Source organism: Mauremys mutica, chromosome 3 (genome assembly GCF_020497125.1).
Source record: "Mauremys mutica isolate MM-2020 ecotype Southern chromosome 3, ASM2049712v1, whole genome shotgun sequence".
Classification (NCBI taxonomy): domain Eukaryota; kingdom Metazoa; phylum Chordata; order Testudines; family Geoemydidae; genus Mauremys; species Mauremys mutica.
Window position 1 is genome coordinate 145121026 of NC_059074.1, and position 20904 is coordinate 145141929.

Consider the following 20904-nt stretch of genomic DNA (forward strand, 5'->3'; position numbering starts at 1 on the left):
ATGGTCTATGCATATAATCACATTATTGGAGTTTGGTTATGGAAATGTAGCCCCTCTCCTGTCCACTGGCTCAATGTGAGGTTGTTCAAGATAGGGGAAGTCTACCTACTGGCTTTTTACACAACTTCGGGAAACTTTGAGCTTGGGGTTACTCTGTATGTTCTGTGTTGTATGTCAATGTGTATTCATCTCAGACCAGACCCACTCAGACAAACCACGAGGAACAAAGTTTTAGGTTTAGTAAAGAAACAGAGAACAGGAGAGCAGGATCTTCTCTGCTTGCCTGCCTCCTGCTCCCAGCTTCAGTCAGTGCTGAAGCTTCCAGCTGGGAAGGCAGAGGGGATTTTGTATAGCAGAACCCCTTACAAACATGTTCTAACTTCCATAATAACTAAACCTCAAAATAAACAAGCCCATGTTCTCCTTTTGTGTCATTTAAACTCCTCTCAGGATGCTCTTTAAGCCTTTTTGGTCCTACCTGTAAAGAAACATAGAACAGGATTACAGTCCAGCAGCTTCCTCTCTGCTTGCCTGCCTCCTGCTCCCAGCTTCAGCCAGTGCTGAAATTTCCTGCCTCAATGGCAGAGGCTACATCCTGAGGAAACCAGGAAGTTCTCCCGGCATTCCACAGTTTGTAGTTCTCACATCTGCTGTTAAAGCATACTGGACCTTGGACTACAGAAATAAGGATTTTTACATTTCCATCATAGATATGTACAGCCCCTTTTGCAAACAGGCAAAAGTAACCAGTTTCTATAAGTTTATTTGGTTGAGTTAAAGCAAAAAAAAATGAAAATACAGTGTAAATTAAGGTAAAGACATAGAAACTCCTATTGATTTATTAATCTGAGGCAGGGAAACATGAAACCAAACTTACAGGTACTATAAATTAAAGCCCTAAACATATTACAAGATATCATTAGAGTGGTATAATAAGCTAATTAATGGATTTTAGGGCCCCAAAATACCATTAGATCAATTATAGATAAGTACAGCCCTACTGCCCTCCATTCACCAGGAAAAGAAGAAGAAAGAATGCTGTTAAGTTTGTCCCATTGCTATACATTTTAAAGTTCTCTGATACACACTTTGATTAAGAACTTTGAGAAACTAGCAGTAGCCACACATAGTAGTTCTGTTTCTGTCCAGCAGAGGGTAGTGGTTCACAGGCAAACATCACTGCCGTCACCACCACACAGAGATGACAAACCATTGCTAATATATTTGTGTAACTCAGGAGTCGGCAACAGTCGGCATCAGGTTGTCAAAGGGTACATCTTCACTACCGGGTAGCAATCGATTTCTCGGGGATCAATATATCGCGTCTCATCTAGCCGCAATATATCGATCCCCAAACGAGCTCCTGTCGACTGCGGAACTCCACCAACGCGAACGGCGGTAGCGGAGTCGACAGGGGGAGCCGCGGACGTCGATCCCACGCCATGAGGATGGTAGGTAACTCGATCTAAGATACTTCGACTTCAGCTACGCTATTCACGTAGCTGAAGTTGCGTATCTTAGATCAATCCCCCCCGCAGTGTAGACCAGCCCAAAGTCAGATTCAGGACTCACAATTTGTCAGATCACTCTGTTTTATTAGCAAAGCGCTCTGCTAATACACCCAGATAATGTGTGAGTCCCATACAAGGCTTAAGCTACTTTATTTATACAGATAAAAAGGGCACGAACTTAACAGGATAACAAAGGGAACAGAACTGATAAGTTCACTAGACACACATATCTTATTTCCTTATTAACTCTTAATGATCTCCTGCTAATGTCCCACCATTAGCTTAAGTGGACCCATTGTTCCATACCTTAATATTTCTCTTCCTGACAACTTTATTTCAACATTCCTCATTCCTGCTTAAAGGAACATACAGCATTTCTTTAATCCGTTCTACTTTTACAATCTAACTTATTCTACTTTTACAATCTAATTCATTCTACTTTCACAAGGGTAATCCGCTGGCGGGCTGCAAGACATTTTGTTTATGTTGACCATCCGCAAGCTCAGCCCCCCGCAGCTCCCAGTGGCCATGGTTCACCGTTCCCAGCCAATGGGAGCTGCGAGAAGCAGCGGGCCACAGGGACATCTTGGATGCTGCTTCCCATAGCTCCCATTGGCCGGGAACAGCGAACTGCAGCCACTGGGAGCTGCGGGGGTGGGCGGGTGCCTGTGGACAGTCAATGTAAACAAAATGTCTCACAGCCTGATGGGCTGCATGCTGAAAGTTGATGACCCCTGATGTAACTCCCCTGGGATACTTTGATAAGAGATCAGTGACTCTGGAACAATTTGTATAGTGGAGGTGCTGAAAGCCATTGAACAAAACTCTAAACCCTGAATATGATGGAAACCACTTCAAGCCAGCGGGCGCCACCACACCCCCAACACCCATGTGAAAGAGTGCCTCAAGAATGGTTGGAAATGCTTTTTTTCCTCTTTCTTCACTGCTAGATGTGCTTCCTACATAGGGCTTCCACTCACTACTTTTATCTGATGAATATTTATCTCAGCACTCTGAGATATTTCATACCCCGCCCCTGAACTTTCAGAAAGTTTGGCTCTGTAGCAGAGCTCAATTTGAATTAATGGCAGATCAAGAAAAAATAAAATCTCAAATAGGCACAGAAACTTTGGTATACTATTCATATGTTCTACGTGTTCAGCCAAATTCTTCTGTTACATCTATATAGGCCCAATAGCAGAATTTGGCCAATTATTTACTAGGTTCTCACAATTTCTTTATTTTGCAAATCCATGTGTGAAGATCTCAATTCTCAAATGTGAAAGGTAGTGAAATAGGTGGTGATGTAGCATCAGAATGAAGTTAAGATTTAGTATTTGCAGTATTTATCATATTTTAGCTTTGCTCCCAGTTTAGTTCCAGCTAAACACTCTTTAAATTTGGCATCCATTTCCTGGCTCTGAGCTTCAGTGAAGAGATTCTTCCAATCTCCAACATCACCTGCGAAAGAACAATGAAATAAACTATAACATCACAGGTCAGGAACATAATATTGAAATGCTGACACAAACAGCTGGAATGACTGAACGTATTGCCAAATTTCAAACCCACAAAAAGCTTGAATCTTGTATGAATGTGGATTGGGTAATTCCAGTTAAAGGTTAAAGAAAAAGCCTTGCAGTAAGTTTTATAGGTATATGTGTAAACACCTTTGAAAAGAGAGAGCTAATATTTTGACAGAACAGCAAGTGCCTGGTTGATCAGCTGCTTATGGATGTCCACTTTCTAAAGATAAAAATTCATCAGCAGCTATGAATTAAATACATTAATCACAGAGGTCTAAAGAGGCATATGCTTTTAAATGTTAATTGGCTCTCATGACCAATTTGGATTGCTGTTCTAAGCCTTGAAATGACTATTATCACTCTGTATAAATGTACCTTTTCTGAAAAGCATGGGAGCAAGTGTGCCATGTGTTTCTTGGGATTTGTTGCTCATTGATTGAAAGGTGGCATTCTCTGCAATAGACTGAATCTTCTCCTCAGGCAGAGAGAACCCCAAAAATTCTGCTATTTGTTTCACTCCTCCAGGTAAGTTCTGAAAAACAAGAATTTGCTGGAGTTATATATGAGTCAAAGAAAATATGCCCTACATTTTCCTAATCTCTTTTGTCAAATGAATATAGTAGATTTTATCCTCATCCATACACAAAGCAGAACATTAGAAGAGCATAATAAGTTCAGCAGCAAGAGGTTGCAGGAATGAGTGGTTACTTTAGATAAGATTTTGGTATCTGCCTCCCTTAACCAAATGGAAATCTGTTAAGAGAATACTCAGTCTTTTGCATTTCTCTCTTTTTTTTTTAGTATTTATTTCCACTGATTACATTTATCAAGAAGCATCAATTAGTATTGTTCTGTACAAACATGGGTATTACCTGTCCCCAAAAATGTAAGGCCCTCATCCTGCAAATTTGCACATGCTTAACTTTCAGCATGTGAATAGTCTCATTGAAGCAAATGGAACTACTCACATGCACATGTCTAAGGAGGATCAGGGCTTTCTTGCTGGAAAATGAAGGTGGGCTGCAGAGAGAAGAGCTAGTAGCCAGTGAGTGAAAAGGACTGCTATTTCATATGCCTGCCTTCTCCTAGTCTTTGAAATGCACAATAAGGTTTTGCCTGGCACAAAGTGAAAATTGGACTGGACAAGATATTTGCAAATCTACTGAAGGGAACAATTCTGTATACAAACAGGTTTTTCCCATGTCTAATTTCTACATAAATTCACCTCTTTCATTTCTTCATATGTGATGATCATGATATTCTCCTCATCCATATGTTTGTTCCAGGAAAGAGCATGGTCAAAATATGAACTCCACGTGACTGAAATGAAATACAGGAGATAGGTTTAAAAAGAACATAATTTAAAGTATATTTAAATTACCCCTGAGATGAAATGTACAGGCTAACTTCAATATAGAGTCCTGGAGATCTTAGATTTTTTTAATCCTTCAGCTGCCTCTTTGTACTTCATTTATGAAATGGATTGTTAGAAGTCATTCACTCCAGACTTGACTTTTCACTTTTTCCTTGCAAATATTTTTCAGAATAAATCTATACATCAAGACTCTACATGGCAAGTATACAACAAATTAAAATACTAAAACAAGAGTGTATGTATCTTCAGAGAGTACCTGTATTGTCTAACCACAGTGGGGGCAGTGCCTGCAGGCAGAGGCAGCACACAGAGCTGCCTAGCCATGCCTCTGCCTAGGAGCTGAGCAAGGCGGATGTCGCCATTTCTGGGGAGTCCCCCAGGTAAGCACCACTCAGAGGCCGCCTCACCCCATCCCGTGCCCCAACCACCTGCCCCTTCCCACAGCCAAATTCTTCTGCTGGGGGGGGGAAGGGCAATGGCCTGAGACTGCCCCAGTAGCAGCTAGTGAGACAGGTGCAGGGGCTGACTAAGCTGCCCCTGAGCCAGGTGCACCAGCTGCTGCAAAAGTCACGGAAAGTCACGGAATCCATGACCTCTGTGACAAACTCGCAGCCTTAATTATTGTTAGTGGTGATGCTACAGAAGGAAAGAGCCCAGCCTGATTCACAAATCCCAGGTGGAATTTGAGGGGCTGGCAGTTACATAAAACATTGTTTATTTGTAAACTTAGCATCTTTGATCTGGAAGCAATTGAGACACACACACGGAATTCGCAATGCCATTTTTTCATTCTGTTCCCTCCTCCTTCCCCAGGAGAGCATCACTTGAAATGCAGGATTGCTCTCACTGTTGTTTTCATTGGGTCTGTTTGAGCCTGATTGCTATGAAGCTCCCTGTCCTGACAGGAAATTTGCCACTCATGACTGTCCCTACAGGGTGAACTCTCTTTGAAATTGGAACTATTTGGCAACAGAAGATAGAATAAAAAATGGAGTTCTTCAGTTTAGAAAAGGGGTTTTATCTATTTTGATTGCAGCTCCAACCTCTGCACAACTATAAATAGAAAAGGGGTCTAAGTTCTGGGGTGCACCTAAGAGAGTTAGAAGCCTAAGTCCCATTTCCAAAAGTAACAATGTTTAGGATCCGATATTTAAATGTATCTAGGCATCTAAATATGTCTAGTGCAATTTTCAAAAGTGTTTAAACTCAGTAGAAGTTAGGCACCTAGGCACTTCTTGAAAACCACACTAGGCATCTATTTTCATCTTTAGGTGCTTTTAAAAACATTTTTAAATCTGGCCCTTAGAAGTGTAAGTCTGATTGAAAAACAATGGGAGTTAGGAGCCTTAGTCACTTAGTTACTTTTGAAAATTTACTCCAAACCTTTATTTTGAGTGTCTCTAGGGCTATGTTTACACTGTCTGATTCCTCTGCTCACGTACACTTGTGCCACCTCTCATTGTGCTAGTGTGAGCCTAACTAGCAGTGTAGTCATGGTAGCACGAGGCGTGGCAGCGGAGCCATGGCTGAGCTCCACTAAGTACAAACCCATGGTGAGTATGAACTCTTCACAGCTTAGCTGTGCCCCTGCTGCTATTACCTGTGCTACCACAGCTATACTCCTATTTATACTCACACTAGTTTGATGAGAGCTAGCATGAATATGAACCTGTACATGAGAAGGGGAATCACAACCCAACTCACAGTGTAGACATAGCCTAAAACAGATACACCTGCTCTAAGGTGCAGATGAAAGAATGAGAAAAAGGGAACTGAGACCAAAGGGGGAGAGATTCACGAATCTGGTTGTTAAGATGTGAAATCACAAGGAGGAGGTGCCTTCAGGAGGCAGAGTAAAGCTGGGGATGAAGTAGAATCCCAGTTAAATGTATCAGCCTGATTATTCAAATGGCTCCACATCAATGTTCCCACTCCTGAGGACTCTGCCAGGGTTAGCCAAGGGAGAAGCACCTTCAACTCATTAGCACCAGGTCCCCCACCCAGATCATTAGTTTGAATCTATTTGGGATTAATTTTAACATGATTATCACAGATTCCCTTTTTTGACTACAGACCAAAGAAGAGTTGAGAACTTTGTACTAGAGTGTTTATACATGCCAATATCTAACAACTGTACCTTCTCCCCTCATGAACTTCTGAAAGAACTCATCCCAGGAGCTGACATTTGGAAGCCCAGGATTTTTGTTGTAGAAGTGGTAATAGGATACAGCTACATCTTTTGGATTTCGAAATACCACCAGTACCTTTTAAAACAACAAAGTCACATGAGTCCTGGGTATTTAAGGTAACCTTTAAGCTCAAGGGTCCTGCATTAAAAAAAAACATATCAGCTCTTACAGGAACTGCAGTTTGGAAAACGAAGCCTCAATCCTGCAAAGTAGGGAACAAGAGAACAACTTACTGACTTCAGGGGGTGCTCCATGGAGCAATAAGGGCTAGCCCATACAGATCACCTTGCCAGGCTGGGATCTAAGATTTGACCTCTTTGTGTGAATTACAGTGATCAGTAAAAATTAAATTCTATTTCAATTACATTGATCAGTAAATTTACAATTTTATATTTCAATTACATTGATCAGTAAATCTACATCAATTGCAGTGATCGGTAAAAATTAAATTCTATTTTATCTATTTTGATTGTAGCTCCAACATCTGGAGATTGGAATTTTTGGCCAGGCTGGAATTTTTGGTTAATATATATATGTGAGAGAAAAATAATTAAACAAATCAATCAATAGCCTAATGGTTAAACACTTATCTGAGCTGTGGGAGACCCGTGTTCAAGTCTCTACTTTGACTCCGGTTCAAATGTCTGCTCTCTTTTTCCTCTTAAGTTTTTCACAAAAAAATAAGATCTTGGTTGTGGAACAAAACCTTGGACATTTTTGCAAAAACAGAATTCTTGTTTTCCAGGCAGCCCTAAACCTAATAACTTCCCAGAGAAAACTGGGAGTTACTTGGAAAATGGATAGTGTCCTCCATTATTAAAATGTTCACTTACCTTCACCTTATTCTCAAAGACAGCCTTGGGAATATCATCATAATGGAGATGCGTGGAAAAGAGACGTGGAGAAGGTGCATTTTTTATTTTCTAAAGCAAAACAAGTGACAAAAGTGAACCATAATATCCCTAACTTAAAGATGCTGACAATTTATAGTATCTGTACATTTACCCTAAAAAACTAATACAGTAACTCCTCACTTAACGTTGTAGTTATGTTCCTGAAAAATGCAACTTTAAGTGAAACGATGTTAAACGAATCCAGTTTTCCCATAAGCTTTAATGTAAATGCAGGGGGTTACGTTCCAAGGAAATTTTTGGGGGGCAGACAAACGGCATTATATACTGTACAGTACTGTACTGTACTGTGGTTGGGAAGTGCCCCTGACTTACCTCACACAGGCACAGTCTACTGCAGGCAAGGACGCTAGGAAGCACCTTCACAGCAGCAGCAGCAGCTTCCCCATAAAAGAACAGGCACCGACTTTGCCAGGGGATGCTCCAGGCCCACCTCTTCCAGTCCCCGCTCCACTCCAGGCCCACCTCTTCCCATCTCCACTCCACCTCCTCTCCGGAGCAGCCGCATCCCCGCTCCTTTGCCGCCCCCACCCCCGAAAGTCCTAAGCACCGCCAAACAGCTGTTAGGACTGTCTGGGAGGGAGGGGGAGGAGCGGAGATGCAGCTCTTCCCCGCTCTTCTGGGAAGCACTGGGAGGGAGGGGGAAGAGGTGGGGAAGAGGAACTTGTGCAATGCTCCCTTGTAAAGTCGCTGCTCTTCCACAGAATCTTACAAGCAGTGGCCAGAGCAGGCAGCCAAACAACGTTATAAGGGAGCATTGCACGACTTTAAGCGATCATGTTCCCTAATTGAGCAGCGACGTAACTTTGAAACAACATTAAGTGGGAGGACGTTAAGTGAGGAGTTACTGTGTGTATATATATATATAAATTGTTAAATTGTAGTCTCTCTTCTTACTTCTTATCATTGATAATGTCATTGAAGTGGCCTTTATTACTCAAAATAAGGTGTAAATTTTTAATGGTGAGAGTAATTAACCATTGGAGCAATTTATGAAAGGTCATGGTGGATTCTCCATCACTGACAGTTTTAAAATCAAGATTGGATGTTTTTCGAAAAGATCTGCTCTGGGAATTATTTTGGGGAAGTTCTATGGCTTACACAGGAGGTCAGACTAGATGACCACAATGGTGCCTTCTGGCTTTATAATTTATGAACCTATGAAGAAGAGATCTTAAATGTCTTGTCTGAAGCCAGACAGTACACCAATAGCAGAGTTGTGATTAAAGATCTCCTAACTCTTTAATCCCAATCTTGTGCTTTAATCATAAAACCATATAAAGAAAGGTAAGAGTCCAGCTGGTGTCACTACTCATGATTTGCAATTATCACTTCTAGATAGATAGATAGAATTTGCCATATTCATTAGCAGAATTACATATGCCCCTGATCCTGCAAAAATTTAGTCATGTTGTGACAGATTTTTGTTACTAATTTGCCTAGAGCGTCAGGTGATTAGGCTGATGCCACAGGATTGTTTGGGGAGGAGATGACATAACGCACCAAGTGTTTGCATTTTAAAGCGTTATTAATAAAATAATAAAATACAGCAGAGCGCGCTGGGACTGTTTTTATGTTACTTAGGGCTAGTCCACACTTACCGTCCGGGTCGACGCGGTGAGTTCGACTTCTCGGAGTTTGAACTATCACGTCTGATCTAGACGCGATAGTTCGAACTCCGGAAGCGCCGCGGTCGACTCCGGTACTCCACCACTGCAAACGGCGGTGGCGGAGTCAACCTTGGAGCCGCGGAGTTCGACCCCGCCGCGTCTGGACGGGTGAGTAGTTCGAATTAGGGTACTTCGAATTCAGCTACGCTATTCACGTAGCTGAATTTGCGTACCCTAATTCGAACCCCCTTTTTAGTGTGGACCAGGCCTTAGGGGAAGAAAGAAAGTGTTAATGCCCCCAGACCCTAACCCACTTTTATACTTACACTTGTATTAATCAGACTGGCCAAGTCTGGGTGTAACATTAAAGAGAAGAGGAAAGGTGGACGGGAGCGCTGTCTTGAGCGCAAGGCATCCAAGAATCTGTTGTGTTTTTTAAGTTGCTTCAGCTTTTAGGAGGGTTTTAAGTCCTGGGCTTCTTTGGGGGTGTTTTTGTTTAGGGCTTTTTGTTTTTGGTGCTTTTTGTACCAGTTTAAACAGGCTTATTATGTGGGGTTTTTTTGTTTGGTTGTTTGGGTGGTTTTTTTACATTTTAGCTTTAGGGATGCTTGGCTGGCTCCCCCTCTTGTTGTTTTGTTTGTGTTTTTAGACTTTGTAACCCTGGGCTTTGTTTTTTGTTTTCATTGGTTTTGCTGTTTTGCAGGTGTAGGTTTGTATAGCTAGTTTTTGATGGTCGCTTGGGCAAATTTTAAGCTTGGGCTTTCTCAGCTGTCAGCAGGGGTGAAAGTAATTTACAGGATTTACCGGTACTGCCGGAGTCCTGAAGGGGGCGTGGCATCATCTGGAAGAGGTGTGGCCTCTCAAGATTTAAAGGCCCTGGGGCACCAGCTGTGGCTGGGAGCCCCAGGGCCTTTAAATCAACCAGGGGCTCCCAGCTGAAGAGGTGGCTGGGAGCCCTCTGGGGCTCAGGGGCAAATTAAAGGGCCCGGGGCTCCGGCCACCAGGGGGAACCCCAAGCTTTGTGGGGCTGGGGCAGGGATTTAAAGGGCCCAGAGCTCCTGCCACTGAGGGGAGCCCCGAGCCCTTTAAATCCTGGCCCCAGCCCTGCCACCAGAGCCCTGGCTGGAATTCAAAGGGCTCTGGGCTGCCCGCAGCGGCGGGGAGCTCTGAGCCCTTTAAATCTCAGCCGCGACTGGGATTTAAAGGGCTCTGGGCTGCCCGCAGCTGCGGGGAGCTCTGAGCCCTTTAAATCCCGGCCCCAGCCCAGCCACCAGAGCCACGGACGGGATTGAAAGGGCTCTGGGCTGCCTGCAGCCGCGGGGAGCTCTGAGCCTTTTAAATGCCGGCCCCAGCCCAGCAGCTGGAGCCACGGTGGGGATTGAAAGGGCTCTGGGCTGCCCGCAGCTGCAGAAGCCGGTGCAGTCCAGCATGGCGTACTGGCTCTTGCCGGTACACCGGACCAGACCGGCTTACTTTCACCTCTGGCTGTCAGCCAAGTTTTGGCTGCGAGCAGTGTCTTTGGGTGGAGGCCAGCATTTTATTTTTGGACTGAGCTTGCTAGCTGCAGTGTTGAGTTAACTTGTTCTTTGCTCTTCCCCCCCTTTTCGGCCTCTTGTAACCTACAAAGAAACCTACTCTCCACTTACATACCTTTGGCCATCCCCAAAATGCTTTGCGATGCTTGCAACAGCATTAGCAATAGACGGTGCTGATCTACCTTCCCAGGGGGAACTCCCTACGGGGAGGGGGCCATTGGGGTGTAATAATGTGGTAAACTGGAAAAATCAAACCTTTTACTTCCTTTTTATCTAGCCTCGGTTTACCAGCAAATGATTTCATTAACCATTTCTTTAAAGAAGGAACTTTTAAAAAAAACTTTTGCTCTCAAAATTTACTCACAAGAACAACAGACTCTGAAATTCCAGTACAGCAGTAACAACATTTTCAGGAGTAAATGTTAGGGTTAAATGAACGTTTTTTCCTTTTTGTTCACAAAAGTTAATTTACTTTCAAATCACACTTGTTCATTTGTGTTTCAATACTTCAGAATATAATTTCAGACAGAATAGGTAATTAAAATAGAATTAAAATCAAATTTTCTGATGCAGAAGTTTATAAACTATCTGAAAATTGTTTTTGCTTATATGAGCTATAGTAAAATAAAGACATTCAAACTATTGTATGCTAAAAGTAAGTTTCATGAGTTAGTCCATGCTGACCTGAAATTTTTCTGAAGCTTCAAATTCAAGCACATGGATACGTTCTAATTGTGATACTTCCTTATTATTTGGTAATGCATTTATCAAGTCATTTAAAATGCGTTGAGTCCAATTAGTTCCTGAAACATAAAATAAGTGTGTTGAGGAACCAAACAGGGATTTTCAAACCACAGGCAGTTAAATATCCATCACAACTTTCAAGATAGTTATTATTCTTGTGCTTCATATAACCTGTAACAGTAGCATGTACATAAGTTTCAGACATAAGTGTAATCTTAAGTTGTGTCTCTGTAATGAAACATTGCAGGTGACAATGGATTTCCTGTGATTTGTGCAGCTACAAGTTCTAGATCAGTGGTCTCCAACCTTTTTAGCCCAAGATCACTTTTTGAATCTAAGGGCAACTCAGGATCTACCCCACCCCTTCCCTGAGGCCCTGCCCCTTCCCTGAGGCCCTGCCCCGCTCACTTCATCCCCTCCTCTCTCCATCGCTCACTCTCCACCACCCTCACTCAGGGTACGTCTACACTACGGGACTATTCCGAATTTGCATAAACCGGTTTTGTAAAACAGATTGTATAAAATCGAGTGCGCGCGGCCACACTAAACACATTAAATCGGTGGTGTGCGTCCATGGTCCGAGGCTAGCGTCGATTTCTGGAGCATTGCACTGTGGGTAGCTATTCCGTAGCTATCCCATAGCTCCCGCAGCCTCCCCCGCCCCTTGGAATTTCCGGGTTGAGATCCCAGTGCCTGATGGGGCAAAAATCATTGTCGCGGGTGGTTCTGGGTAAATGTCGTCAGTCACTCCTTCCTCTGGGAAAGCAACGGCAGTCAAGCATTTCGCGGCTTTTTTCCCTGGATTGTCCTGGCAGATGCCATAGCATGGCAATCATGGAGCCTGTTTTGCCTTTTGTCACTGTCACCGTATGTGTACTAGATGCCGCTGACAGAGGCGATTCAGCAGCGCTACACAGCAGCATGCTTTTGCTTTTGCATGACAGCAGAGATGGTTATCAGCCATACTGTACCATCTACCAATCCATAAATTGGTAAAAAGATGATCATGGTTACCAGTCCTTTTGCACTGCACCATCTGTTGCTGTCATAAGTGCCCCTGGCTGCTCTTAGTCAGGGGTGCAAAAGCCAAAATTGGGAATGACTCCCTGAGTCAATCCCTCCTTTTTGTTATCTAAAAATAGAATCAGTCCTGTCTAGAATTTGGACAAGTATACTAGAGAACCACTGTATCATAGAACCAGAGAGCACAGCTGCTCTGTGTCAGATCCAGCAGAAATTATGAGCTGTATGCTATTCACACGGGGTGCTCCTGCAACAACCCCACCTGTTGATTCCATTCTTCCCCCAGCCTTCCTGGGCTACCGTAGCATTGTCCCCCCACTTGTGTGATGAAGTCATAAAGAATGCAGGAAGAAGAAACAGTGACTTGTTAGTGAGAAATGAGTGGAAGGCAGCCTCCAGCTGCTATGATAGTCCAGACAGGACAGTAAGGAGTGTGGAGGAGAGGAGCCCAGCATCCCGCTGCTAGTCCAGGGGCAATTGAATCTTTTCTTTACACATGAAGGGTGGGGGCTGATGGAGCTCAGCCCCCTGTTGCTATGATGACGATGGTTATCAGCCATACTGTACCATCTACCAGGAAAAATTAGGACCAGGTGCCCTTGATTGACCTCACCGATGCTAGTCGGCATGGTTACCAGTCCTTTTGCACTGCCCCATGTGCCAATAGGCTGATGATGATGATGGATATCAGTCTTATTGTACCATCAGCCACCCATGGCGGGGCGGGGGAGCAAGGATATTGGCGTTGAGTGCTGCAGCATCGTGTCTATCTGCAGCATTCAGTAAAGATAGGGTGACATGTATAAGAGTCAAGAGAGGATTGTTTTCCCTTTCACTTCTGGGGGTGGGGGGGGGGTGCGTAAATTGCCGAGCTATGCCCTGACCCACCGCTGACACTGTGTTTGACCCTAGAAGCATTTGGAGCTCAGCCAAGAATGTAAATACTTTCAGAGACTGCAGGAACTGTGGGATAGCTTGAGTCCTCCAGTCCATGAGCGTCCATTTGATTCTTTGGCTTTCCGTTACACTTGTCACGCAGCAGTGCGCTGAGTCCCTGCTATGGCGTCTGTCTGGAGATTTTTAAAAAATGATTTTGAATTTCGCCTTCTGTAACGGAGCGCTGATAGAACAGATTTGCCTGCCCTTACAGCGATCACATCCGCATGGTCCATGCGGGAGCTCTTTCTTTATTTTGATTTTTAACTGCATCACCACACGTGCTGATCGGAGCTCCACGCTGGACAAACAGGAAATATTCAAAAGTTCGCGGGGCTTTTCCTGTCTACCTGGCCACTGCATCCGAGTTCAGATTGCTGTCCAGAGTGGTCAGTGGTGCACTGTGGGATACCGCCCGGAGGCCAATACCGTCGATCAGCGGCCACACTAACCCTAATCCGATATGGTAATACCGATACTAGCGCTACTCCTCTCGTTAGGGAGGAGTACAGAAACCGGTTTAAAGAGCCCTTTATATCGATATAAAGGGCCTCTCAGTGTGGACGGGTGTGGCGTTAAATCGGTTTTACGCTCCTAAAACCGGTTTAAACGCCTAGTGTAGACCAGGCCTCACTTTCACCGGGCTGGGGTATGGGATTGGGGATCGGTGCGGGGGAGCTGGGGCCAAGGCTTTCACAGTGTGAGAGGGGGCTCTGGGCTGAGCCTGGGGCAGGGGGTGGGGGGTGAGAAGTGCAAGCTTTAGGAGGGAGTTTGGGTTCAGGAGGGGGCTCCGGACTGGTGCAGAGTGTTGGGGTGCAGGAGGGGGTACAGGGTGCTGGTTCTGGGAGGGGGGGGTCAGGGCTGGGGCAGGGGGTTGGGGTGCAGGAGGAGGTATGGGGTTCTGGCTCTGAGAGGGGGTCAGGGCTAGGGCTTGGGGTGCAAGAAGGGGTTGGGAATGCAGAAGGGGGTATGGGGTGCTGGCTCTGGGATGGGGCTCAGGGATGGGGGTTGGGGTGCAGCCTCTCACCGGGCAGCACTTACTTCCAGCAGCTCCCTGCCTACCCTGCCCCCACACTGCGCCTGGAAGGAGCCAACATTCCCTGCAGCCCCTGGGGTGGGGACAGTGGGGGAGCGTGGCTCCACGCGCTGCCCCTCTCTGCAAGCAGGGGTGGCTCTAGGAATTTTGCCGCCCCAAGCACGGCAGGCAGGCTGCCTTCCACGGCTTGCCTGCGTACGGTCCGCTGGTCCCGCGGCTTCGGCGGACTTCCCGCAGGCGTAGTGGGGCTGTAGTGACCGCTTCCGGGAGGAGTGTGAGGCAGGAGTAGCCTTAGCGTCAGCCACATTGCACTGCCGCCGGAGATTGCGATTGACTGGGAGATCCTCAAGGATCAACCAGTCAATGGTGATTGACCAGTTGGTGACCACTGTTCTAGATATTCCCAGAAAAACCATGCTTTAGCTACATTGCTATATGCATGTAATGACCAGCCCTGGTAGCATTTTGGCCCAGATCTTCTATTCCTTTTGTACAGCAGGCACAGATCCTCAGAGGAATTTAGGCACCTAACACCTAGTCCAGGGGTCGGCAACCTATGGCAAGCGTGCCAAAGATGGCACGCAAGCCGATTTTTAATGGCACGCTACTGCCTGCCAGGACTTCAGTGTGCCATTAAAAATCCTGCCCAGCCCAGCCCACTCTCCTCTGCCCTCTGCTCCCCCTGTGGGGGCAGGAAGCAGAAGCATAGGCATGCGCACGGGGTGGGCAAATGGCCCCACTCTCCCGGCGCAGCAAGCCGCCGGCCCCACCCCCGCCTTCCCCCCTCCCCTGGAGCCCTGCCGCGGCACTTGCAGCACTCTGGGTGCCGGGGCTGCGTGCTCCTGTGGGGCAGTGTTTGGCTCCACGGGGAGGCAGACACGCTCCCCGCTCACCGGATCCCTGCCGCCGTGCACGCAGCACTCTGAGGGGCGGGGCTGCGAGCTCTGCTTGGAGCCTCCAGGTAAGGTGTCCAGGGCTGGTGGGGTTGGATAAGGAGTGGGGGCAATCAGGGGACAGAGGTCAGGATGGGTTGGATGGGGGTGGGCGGTCTGGAGGGGGCAGTCAGGGAGCCGGGAGGGTTGGATGGGGCATGCGAGTCCCGGGGTCTGTCAGAGGGTAGGGGACAGGGAGCAAGGGGGGGCATTTAGGGTGGGGGGGGTCTCTGGAGGAGGTGGTCAGGGGACAAGGAGCTGGGGGGGTTGGATGAGTCGGGAGTTCTGGGGGTCCTGTCAGGAGGCAGGGGTGTGGAGAGGGGTTGGGGCAGGCAGGGAGCAGTTGGGGTTGTATGGGTCGGGAGTTCTGGGGGTCCTGTCAGGGGGTGGGGAGTGGTTGGATAGGCATGGGAGCCCCGGGGGTCTGTCTGGGGGCAGGGGTGTGGATAAGGGTCAGAGCAGTCAGGGGACAGGTAGGGTAGGGTCCTAGGGGGGGCAGTCAGGGGACAAGGAGCAGGGAGGCTTAGATAGGGGGTGGGGTCCTGGGGGGCAGTTAGGGGCAGGGGTCCCAGGAGGGGATGGGCAGGGGACAAGGAGTGGGGGGGTTGGGGGTTCTGAGGGGGGCACTCAGCCCTCTGTTCTGAGCCCTGACCCCCCCCACACCCAGCCCTCTGCCCTGAGTCCTGCACCCCCGCACACACCCCGGGCCCCTGCCCTGAGCCCTGTATCTCCCTCATACACACCCAGCCCTCTGCTTGACTCCTTCACCCCCTCCCCCACAACCCCAGCTCTGACTCTGGAACCCCCACACATACCCAGTCCCCCTGCCCTGACACCTGCACCCTCCTCACATGCCCCCAGCCCTCTGCCCTGACTCTTGCACCCCCCTCCACATCCCCACCCACACCCTGAGCACCAAACGGGAGCTCCTGCGTGCGCGCACACACACACACACACACACATTCCCACCTGCACCCCTCGCATCAAATGGGAGCTGCCCAGGTAAGTGCCTCACACCCAAACCTCCTGCCCCAACCCTGAGCCCCCTCCCTCATTCTAGCTCCTGGCCAGACCCTTCACCCCCAGCCCTGTGCTCAGTGCACTCCCACCCTCAGCTCAGTGCAGAGAGAGGAAGAAAATGGGCCAGAACCAGGGAGAAGGTAGGTACCCACTGTATGTGGGCAAGGCCGGGACCCCAGACTGGCGGTGGGCTGAGCAGATCCGACAGCCGGCAGATGGAACCCCTGAGCGGCAGCGGGCAGCGGCCCCGCACAGCCTGCTGCCGGTCTGGGGTTCTGGCTGCTGGACCCTTGCCAGCCAGGGTCCCGGCCGCAAGCCCCGCTCAGCCTGCTGCCAGCCTAGGTGAACAGAACCCCAGACCAGCAGCAGGCTGAGCAGGCTGGCAGGATAAGATCAACATTTTAATTTAATTTTAAATGAAGCTTCTTAAACATTTTGAAAACCTTGTTTATTTTACAATACAACACTAGTTTAGTTATATAATATATAAACTTATAGAGAGAGACCTTCTAAGAAACATTAAAATGTATTACTGGCACATGAAACCTTAAATTAGAGTGAATAAATGAAGATTTGGCACACCACTTCTGAAAGGTTGCCGACCCCTGACCTAGTCATTTGACCAGAGGGAATATGACTCTTTAGCCTGGTGGTTGGAGCACACACCTGGAAGCTGGTAGACCCAGGGTACGGTGCCCTTGCTCTAATGGCTAATTATTTATGAAGGAGCCGACATACACACATCAGAATTTCTTGTAGCTTGGCAGTTAGTGCACCTCTCAGGGTGGGTGGGGGGAGAGACCCCTGTTCAAATCTTCTCTTCCCATCAAGCACAGGAGGAAATTAAAGTCGGGTATCCCACAAAAGTGCTGGGCTAAAAGTTATAAGATGGGTGGTAGTGACAGCATTACCACATCCTCTGGCCAGATTTTGAATAGGGCCTGATACAGTAAGCAGACTCCATGCACACCTACTAGACAGGGTCCATGGGTGAGCTAGGTAGAGGGAACACCTATCTTCCTCCAGTTGTGGATTGCTCTAGGGCTTAAGTAGGAGATTGGCATCCAGATGCCAAGAGTGAGGCAGAAATGTAGGTGCCTAGGAAACTTTTACAGTGGAAATTTAGACAATGAGTAAGTTAGGCACCTACAGGATTAGGTGGAAGCAGATTTTGGATTGGTGTGGAACTTAAAACTGGGGTTTAGGTACTTAAGCACTTTTGTGGATCTGGGCCTTAGACCTGCTACTACACAGAATTCTCCTTAGCAAAGGACAAGACAGGAGACTAAAAACAGAGAGGAAGTGTGGGCAAGTGATTAAGAGGTGTTGCTTCAAGGTCCCTCAAAATGACACCTGTTCTTTCTCCATTGCTCCACTCAGCTGCTTTCTTTTGGTTTGGTTGTGAGGAGTAGAGCAGGAGCTATGCTCAGGAGCAACTATCTGAGGCAACAAAGAGAGCATTGGTAAGAGAGTAAGGTCTTTGGAGGAAGATCACATGACTTCTGCAAGGCTGAAGAGTCAGGAGGTGGATTCCACTCCATATCCTGACAAGGTGAGCAGGGAAGAGCTCAGGAGGAGGAGATGTGGTGTGAGTGTGGTAGAGGTAGTACTGAAAGGGATATCTGGGGAGAAAAAATGGTGGGGTTGAGGGCAAAGAGTTTGAGATGGAGGAAGACAGATGGAGGGAAAGAGCATAGGACAAACAGGAGGAAACTAAAGAAGCTGGGAATGTTTAGAGAAGTCCTTGATGTTTTGGTGGATCAAAGAATCACTACTTCTTCTTCCACCATTAACTAGTTTAATAACTTAATAGATCTCTCCCATAACTAATTTCAATTGAAAAAATTGCAGTGTCTGGAGGAGGACTCTGGTTTTGGTTCCGCCCATCACTCTAAACGTAAGCTATTTTTGAGTAATTCAAGTGCAAAGAAAATACCTGAAATCTCTTTACAAGAGTGGATGGCTCAAAGAGTCAACAAACTTACCAAATCATCTGAAAAAAATATCAACCTTGGGCTGAGAACAAATGAGATGGGGCACTGAAGGTATCCCCTTAAAAGAGGTGCTACTGCACCCTTAACCCAGTGATGCATGTAGGAGTAGATTTTGCAAAAACAGGTGGGGAGTTGGAGCATGAGGGTTAAATCCTATCAGGGGCTTCAGTGTCAGGAGCTGAGCTGAGGCAGTCAGGTGTAACGGAATCTAGTTAGGCCCAGACCCATAAAAAGGGTTATTTTCACAAGAGGAGGAGGCAAGGTTTTGCTGTCTAAAACAAGGACAGTGAGCTCTGGAGGTATACGAGATGCTTTCCCTGTTTGTTCACAGTTTACTGTTAAACCACATTAAGGGAACTTAGCAGAGGATTTTCCAGATGTATGTTGTTTTGACTGAACAAAAACCCTGTAAATAAACTGGAAATCTCAGTTGCTTTTGGTTTTTAATTTATTGAGCCTGGGTCTCCTGTGAACTGTCTTTCTTATGCAGCTGCTCAGCCCATGGCTGTGCCAGGAAAAAAATAAGCTTAACGGTTAGTTTCTTTCATAATGGGAGTTATAATTTAAGTGCTTTCTCAAATATGCCTACAATGCTGCTTAGGCAACAGTATCATTTATTATTTAGGTACTCTGGTTAAATTTCATATATAACTGTAATGGTGATTTCCCATTACCCAATCAGATTCCCTTTCAGTTTGCTTAGAACAAACTTCTTCTCCTGCATCTAGAAAACTCCTTTCTTCCTTCAGATCCATCTTCAAAGCATATGTCCAACCAGGCCTTTACAAACACGACTCTTGCAAGCCCCTATCACCGCCTCAAGTTCTTGCCATTTCTTACCATAGGATTTTCAAAATTTCTCAGCACTGGTCTAACTTTACACCCATGGACTTCAATTGGAGCAGACTTGGGCTAACACTGATCACCTTTGAAAATCCTACCCTAAATATCCTGTGTGTGTAAACTGTCTAATCTGTGCCTGTTCTAGACTCGTCACAGGGCTAATGTTGATAACTTTTGTTCAGCTCTAAGCACATGGTTGGTGTTTTATTAACAATAAAGCTTTGGGGCAGTTCAGATTCTGGCCTGGATCTGAATTCTGTGGGTTGATCCCTTCTCTTTACAATATATACGAAGGTATAATCATGCATAAGCACAGAGACTGACATATGCTAAATTTCCTGACAACTGTATTTTTAAGCTTTGTATAATGTTGGATGACTCTTTCCATTTAACTTAATACAGCCACCAACATCTATGTCTCGGTGTTAAATCACTGCTAGATTCAACCCATGTATCTGAAATTATGGAAGAGGAAAACACACAGTTTACTGATACACTGCTTGCCTGTGCCAAATGAGGATTTACTGCAAGTAGCATTTAAACGTCCATGCTTTTCTGCATTCTTCACTATGATCACACACACATTTGACACCTATCATGTTTACTTTTCATTTTGCACAAAAAAATCTCCACTCACCGCATTTAGGATAAGCCGCCAGGAACACATCATCTTGTCTAAATTCTATGGTGTCAAGCGCTTGGAAGATCTCAGCACTGCACAATCCAATAGGGTACAGCACCCCCTTGTAGGAGAACAGCAGCTCTTCAGATTCCTTTCCTTTAACATCATCAAAATATTTCTCTATTTCCTTAATAATACCGCTCTCAGCCATGGCTGGAGCTTGCTGTGCTTCTTGCCAGATTCTCTCCTTAAACAGCGTGTCTCTAGCGTTCTTTAGGGTACGGAGGCAGAGGGGGAACTTTTAAACATAAACTTCTAGGCACATGCACTGTCTGACTCTGCTCCTTTTGCCCAGCAGTGAGGGAAATGCAGTTGAAAAAACAGTTCTGAATTACACAGTCCCTTGCGTGAACTCTTGGCTGTAAACTGCAACTGGTTTCAATCGGAGTTGTAGATTACACTGAACTTTAGCCTCTCCTGGGAGTGAGTAGTGCTGGAGGAGTAACTGTCTATAGACATGTAACCCTTCTGCCAGGCCGAAACAATAGCAGCAAGGGCTGGGTTCAATACATAGGGGTCCCCTCCCTACAATGTAATGCAAAACCAGCTCGAGCCCCCACCCAGTGACCTGGGAAAATCTTACACACACCCCTGGGCGCCTCAAGGAGGCAATACTTCCCCTCTCGCAAGCACAGAGTCTTGGTGTAGCAGAAAAGGTTTAATTACATGAGATAAACCACAAGCATTAAATTGGGAAAATACCTCAGCTAGAGTTCATAGATCAAACCGTGAGCAAAGACCCACCCAAGGAAATCGGGCCATGTCCTTCTCTCTGGTCTCTTGAGTCCAGCAACCCCCAAATCGCCCACAGTCCCAAAAGTCCCACAATCCAAAAGTCTCTGTCCCGGGTCAGTGCAGCCCCAGAGTTTGAGAGTCTACCTGCAGAGGTCCCCCTCCCAGCCTGGGTAGAAAGGGGCACCTTACGTGGTTTGGGGCCAACTGCCCTGCCTCTTAGGGGGGTTCTGCTTCCACCAGTCATCCCCGCAAACTGCTCAGCTCCGCTTGCTCCGTGGGCTGCTCCGCTCTGCCAGCTACTC

The 20904-nt window shown here is 46.5% G+C and overlaps 1 protein-coding gene across 1 annotated transcript; it reads right to left on the bottom strand.

Annotated features, from left to right (window-relative positions):
* Positions 1 to 1538: 1538 nt before the first annotated feature.
* On the bottom strand, positions 1539 to 20228 carry LOC123366921 (sulfotransferase 6B1-like). Its single transcript, XM_045010830.1, has 7 exons — positions 19823 to 20228; positions 11342 to 11460; positions 7435 to 7524; positions 6550 to 6676; positions 4263 to 4357; positions 3413 to 3569; positions 1539 to 2972 (listed from the first exon to the last, which is right to left on the bottom strand). Exons 1-7 carry the CDS (start codon positions 20016 to 20018, stop codon positions 2842 to 2844), a joined length of 915 nt encoding a protein of 304 aa, XP_044866765.1. The 5' UTR covers positions 20019 to 20228; the 3' UTR covers positions 1539 to 2841.
* Between the last annotated feature and the right edge of the window lie 676 nt (positions 20229 to 20904).